Raw genomic sequence first — 5,993 nt, 5'->3', positions numbered from 1 at the left:
CCGGGACGGACGGACGAGGGAGCGCTGTCATCATGTCGGTGAGGAGGAGAGAAGCCGCCCCGAGGAGGTCCAGGAGTCAGGAGTCCCTCCAGGAGTTGAGTGCCTGACTCAATGGCTTCATTTCCACTCGCTCCCACGCAATTTTCACTAACAAATTGCGAGGGGGCGAGTGGAGATTTGAGCCATGATCAAAAGCATTGTTCATGGCAGGCTATGCAACCATGGCTTCCAATTATGCCAATTACTAGATCCCAAACTGAAGAATCTGCTGCAGGCACTAGTCTTTTTATCCCATCCTTTTTCCCAGCAGAGCAGAACGAGTTCATTGACAATTCAAAGCCAGGGAATAGAAGTTTCCATTGACAAGAATAAAAAAGGCTCTAAAATATTAGATGCCCGCTAGTTTTGGTTTTTCGCTGCAATGACTTGCAGGGATAGTCCAGCCCTGTTTTCACACCACATAGTGTAGATATAAAAGATGTTGCAAACTCAAATTACCAGAGCCAGCAAGCAGAGGTCTAATTCTTAGGAAAATAAAAACTACCTTCCTTAGGAGCTGGAAAAATGAATACATGTAAAGCTAAAAATTTTAACAGTATTTGAAATTTAAAAAAAATCGATGACAGTCTCTTTCGAAGAAGGACTAACATGGGCAAAAAGTCATATTATAAAAAAAGCATTATAATAGCGCATTTAGCACAACCATCAACTGGTTAGTGTCCATGACTATCACAGGTTTTACACATTCATGTGATCATTGAGTGTATTCAAAACTGCACAAATGGTTCCATGCTGTAAATTGTAGGGGCAAGCGCTTTTAATATTTGTTGGTTTCACATAAAAGTGATGGATACAGACAAGATCTCCATGACATTCTAGAAAAGCTAGGAAAGCAAGGTATTTTAGCATCATCTTGTAGTTAGTGCATTAGGACTCTTACCTGTCGAGGTTGTGATTGTGTATTCATTTGTGGGGTCTGTGGCGGCCCAAACACCACAGGGGCCGTAGGTGCACTGGGGAATGACTGAGAAGACAAAGCAAGAGATATGAAGGAAAAGTTAAAGGCTAAAGCTGGTCATACACTAGTAGATTTCCACACAGATCTTTCTTTACCACCCGATGCCATCAGACACTTAACGAATGTCAAAATACATTGTTTTATTTAACATTGGATTTTGGAATGAATGGAGCTTCCCGAATGAAAACCCACACTCTATTAGAATTTCGCTTATGCCATCTTGCTACTTCAAATTGTTTTTGAAATCGTTTCGACTCCATCAACTAATAGAAAGTAGAAAGAAAGATCTTTTGTCCGAAAGTTCCTTCAGAAATCTACTAGTGTAGGGCCAGCTTAAGTTTACATTTGGGTTCATGTTTCATGTTATGCCCATGTTCACAGTATAAGATGAAAAATGGTCACAACTCAACCACCTCACCTACCTGAATTACAGGGTTCCTCTCCCCTGAAGGTTACTGCTTTTTACTGAATTTGGCTTGGCTTTGTGTGGGTTCACCCACACAGCCACAATATCCATTTCATTTACAGATCCTTTGACAGGATCCGTGACAGGAGAAACTACAAGTACCATCTGCAGTCGCAGCAGATGGACTTGCAGTCCTCAAAAGGAATAAGTGCAGTGATGTGACCACACTTGGGAGTCCATTTATGTTAGTGAATGCCCATACCTCAGTAGCGACAGGGATGAAGAAAGAATCTGCAAGAGTCAGAGAATTGCATCCATAATCTACTGATTTCAGTTGCAATACGTTACTGGCTCGAATGCGCAAAAAATAAAATTAATTTTTCCTACTCTGAAGAAGTTTGAATTTATTATTTCTAGGGATGCACAGATACCGTTATTTGTATGGAGTACCAATATTTTGCGGTCGGTACTCGCTGATACAGAGTACCGATACTTTCACTGACATGGAGACGGCTTCCTGGGCAATCAGGAAGCTGGGCTGCGGGTAATGACACGCCGTGCAGCTTCCTGATTTCCCAGGAAGCCTGCTCAATGCCAATTGACTAGGAAGCTGGTTTCACAGCAAATCATCATGGGAGCTGCCTCTCACTGAAAGTTCTGGTAACGGGGAAGGTAATCGGAGCATTTTGGCGAGTACGAATACTCAGTATCGATTCCAATACTAGTATCGGTGTATCCCCAATTAATTCTTTCAAAAAAAGTGGAATTTACCTTTAGCAAACCACCTAAACATCTGCAGTCAAAGTATCACAGCCATGAAAGAGCCATCAACCAATAAATGACAAGCCCCTTATTCTGACGGTGTCCAAACGCTGCCTAAAATAAATCAATTTGAAGTGTCTACCAGTCAGTCATTCACCAAGGGCGGTCTCACAGTACTACAGCTCTACTAAAGGAACAAAAAGGGATAGCATTGACATGTTCCAGTTCCCCAAAACTTAGCAATAGGTCCACTTCATATTCATCAAGCCCCCTTGAGGACACAATACTGTCTACGCCACCCAAAAAAAATGTCCTTTGCATAAAATGGACCCTCTGATAATTAATGCCGTCAGGGCAAAGGCTTTCCCTAATTTCCTGACTTGTCACCAGAATTGAAGAGTGAAAAAAAACCTCCACAAAAAATAAAACAAAATTGAAGTAAAGTTTGGAAGTATTAAACTGGTATATATACCTGTTGGAGTCCAGGGGAAGGGGCTGTAGGGGGTCCTCCTATAGGCTGAGTAGCTTTGCTCATCTCATGTGATGCTGCATAGGGTCCCCCGTAAGGTCTATAAAGACAAAATACATATATTTAAAACCAAACACTGAAGCACCCAGTTGTGTTAAAACTAACATGAAATTCCACTACCACCACCCTAGGACTGTTTAAAGGCATTGATGTACTTAGGGAAAACTTCCAAGTTTAAGCCCCCAATCTTATTTTTGCATTCCACATGGGTGTTAGTACACTGCAGACTCTGTAGAACTACAAGTCCCAGTTTGCATGTTATGTAGTTACAGTTAAGCTATATATCTATATGGTGGTAGAGAGGTTAGGAAAAACGATTTTCCTGACCTCCAGTATTCTCAGACAACCCAGAGACAGAAGAAATGGCCTTTGTTTTGATGGGCCTACTGCACCAATGGACCTTGAGTCAGCTCTTCCTTTTGCAAATAAGGTTGATGCAACTATTTAGTGCTTGAGGTGTCTGGCTCACAAAATGCTTCAGAATAGAAATACAAATTTGGCTTTTCCTCCTCCACCACGCTAATGGCCAGAGGGGTAGCCCCATCATGTGATGGACAAAAACAGCCATGCATAATGTGGGAGAAGATAGGGCCCTGTTGGACCTGAGAGTGTGGTACATTTTTTAATTGCGACAGTCTGTAATGCCAGTTTTTGTTTCGCTACCTGTGCTACAGCGTTGGAGATTTCAAAGAGACTCAAAGAATAAGCCAAGCTAAACTAAATGGAAACACAGGACATCACACACAATCAGCAAAGAGCAACATGAAACATAGCTTTATCACTCATTAGCGGTGTTAAGAATAATTGATATAAAAACTTTTGTGCCATTTGCAGTCATGTGACTGCTAATCTTTGGCTTCACATCCCTTCTCTCTCATCTGCAGCAGGCAAAGCTTCTACCTCCGAGCACGGACATTATGACTAGAAGTGATGTCGTCACCTCTCAGTCCACTTCCCTCGAGTCTGTCCTGCACTTCTAACAGATGGCGGACATTTGCAATGGAGGACGTGCCTGAGGGTATTGAATAATAAAGAGGTGGTACTACTTCAGAGTCCACGACACCAATATAGGGATCAGCCATTTCAATAGCTGCTGATCCCCAGCACAGAGAGTAAGAGGATATTCTGGGGCAACAGCAGGATCAAACTAAAATAAATATGTTCTTTAGGGATATGCAAAAAACAACATATTGTCAATGATCAAAAGTAAGGGAAACCTTGCAAAGAATGCCTGGAGAGACACTTTAGGGGAAAGTACCAAGATGCATGTGATGTAATGCTGGCGCACCCGGAATATAAAGGTTAAAAACAGGGACATTACGCACACAGTGGGATTACAATAGGAGGTCTAAATTTTGTCCTGACATTATCTGTGACAATCATCCATACCACCAAAAAAGTGTGCAATAATCAAGTACTAAAACAAAAAATGATCCAAAAGTACACAAGACGGGTACAATGTAATCCATCAAGTTCACAAACACTTCTGGCCAAGTGGGGCACTGGGATTTTATTTGAAACTTCTTGCAGTTCCATAAGCTGCTCAATAATTATACCATTAAAAGAAAGGCAGTACATCTGTTACATATGCACATTTCCCCATGTTTTATCCCTTCAAGCACCGAATACCCCACTGATCCTCCAGGAAACCCAGGAGCTCCTAACATCCTGTAGAGAGCAGACAACAGCCTCTACTGAAATCCTAAGCAGCGTTGTCACCCCAGCCAGAGATACTCCCTGATGTACACTACAGAACCCCCTCTTTATCGCTATATTCCTCCATGCTCACATTAATTCTAGGAGCAGAGCACTTTGAACAAATTTTTTTTAAAAAGCAGATTTTTCCAATACATGCAAATGTTCCCATGTTTGGTATCTTTAAAATTGCAAAGTACAGAAATATATTAGTTACTGTGCCCAAACCCCCGAGTACTCCCAACTTCCTGCTTAAGCTGACAATATGGAGCCTCTGCTACACTAAAATGCCAAGCAGTGTTGTCAGCCATGCTTGGACCGTAAAATACCTCACCTATTATATCCATAACATATGGGGGAGGTGTTCTGTAGTCTAAAGGTGCCCATACACCTTACGATTATCATACGATAATCGTGTGCAACCGCCAGTCCCGTACAATCATACGACTTGTCTTTCCTGCATGTTCGAAAACTTCAGTCGATTGCACGATTTTTGCAAGGTTGGTGGCGTTCCCGTACGTCAAAAGTGGTATGATAACACTGCTCATGCGCAAAAGAAATTATGTGCGGTCGATTACCGCAATTCGTCCAGGTGTTTTTTTTTAAAGTACCGCTGATTGAACCTTGCGATAATCGGGGCAGGATGGGGCCGCCGTACGTCAATAGTGCGACGGTTCGATCATCAGATGAAACGCTTAGTCCGATGATCGCAAGGTGTATGGCCACCTTAAGAAAGAACAGAACTGGCTTATAACCTTTCCTGGATTTCAGTTAAGCAGCAGCTGTGCGTTACCAGCTCATTACAAGTAGTTAAGAGTTAACTGGGTTTCTGAGGAGCAATACGTTTTATATGTGCTAGCTGCATTTTTAAACAGACAAAACCTGAGGGAAATGTGCATGTATTGCAGACATGTACTAAACAGGCTTAACTTTATTTGTTGCCCTGACAAACTGTTTACTAGCCAATAATATCAGTGCCAGCATAGCGTATGGATACATATCGTATTTTGCGGTCCATAAGACGCACCGGACCATAGGACGCAGGGAGGTCCGGCGCGCCTTATGGAGCACTCGACAGACTGTAGCTTCTGTCACAGCTTCTATGACAGAAGCTGCAGTTAGTGACCGCTGAGACAGGTGGCGCTGTGATTACAGTACATAGAGCAGTCTATTCTTCGTCTGCTCTATGGTTATCTCGATCGTCGCTGCTCGGTTTTAATGCGAGTGATCTCATTAGATCACTCGTATTAAACGAGCAGTGGCTCCTGCTGCTGAACTCGATCGCCGCCGTCGCTGCTCGGCTTTAATACGAGTGATCTTGTTAGATCACTCGTATTAAACGAGCAGTGGCTCCTACTACTCGCCCGAAACTGCATGTCTCGGGCGTCGGGATTCGCTCCATAAGACGCAGGCACTTTTCCCCCCTCCTTTTGGGGGGGAAAAAAAGTGCGTCTTATGGAGCGAAAAATACGGTACATGTAATTACCAGCAAAGCTGGTTGTTGCCTTGACTCCAGGAGCCTGGACCTTGCCTCTAAGGGGAGAACCTACATGCGCAGGAAATGACTTCCCACCATGAATTTT

At 42.9% G+C, this 5,993-nt stretch overlaps 1 protein-coding gene across 1 annotated transcript in view; it reads right to left on the bottom strand.

Moving 5' to 3' along the window:
- EIF4G1 (eukaryotic translation initiation factor 4 gamma 1) overlaps nt 1–5,993 on the bottom strand; it is a 68,361-nt gene that overhangs the window by 33,562 nt on the left and 28,806 nt on the right. Inside the window, exons 2-4 of the mRNA XM_018575032.1 lie at nt 2,659–2,755; nt 2,474–2,476; nt 941–1,024 (exon numbers count right to left, since the gene is read on the bottom strand). Of these exons, the coding sequence (XP_018430534.1) occupies nt 941–1,024; nt 2,474–2,476; nt 2,659–2,721 (150 nt within the window). The 5' untranslated portion in view covers nt 2,722–2,755. The remainder of the gene's footprint in view (nt 1–940; nt 1,025–2,473; nt 2,477–2,658; nt 2,756–5,993) is intronic.

Source organism: Nanorana parkeri, unplaced genomic scaffold, assembly GCF_000935625.1.
Source record: "Nanorana parkeri isolate BGI_ZX_2015 unplaced genomic scaffold, ASM93562v1 scaffold51, whole genome shotgun sequence".
NCBI classification, from domain to species: Eukaryota; Metazoa; Chordata; class Amphibia; order Anura; family Dicroglossidae; genus Nanorana; species Nanorana parkeri.
Note: the sequence above shows the minus strand (reverse complement) of the source record. Positions and strands in the feature narration are given on the sequence as shown.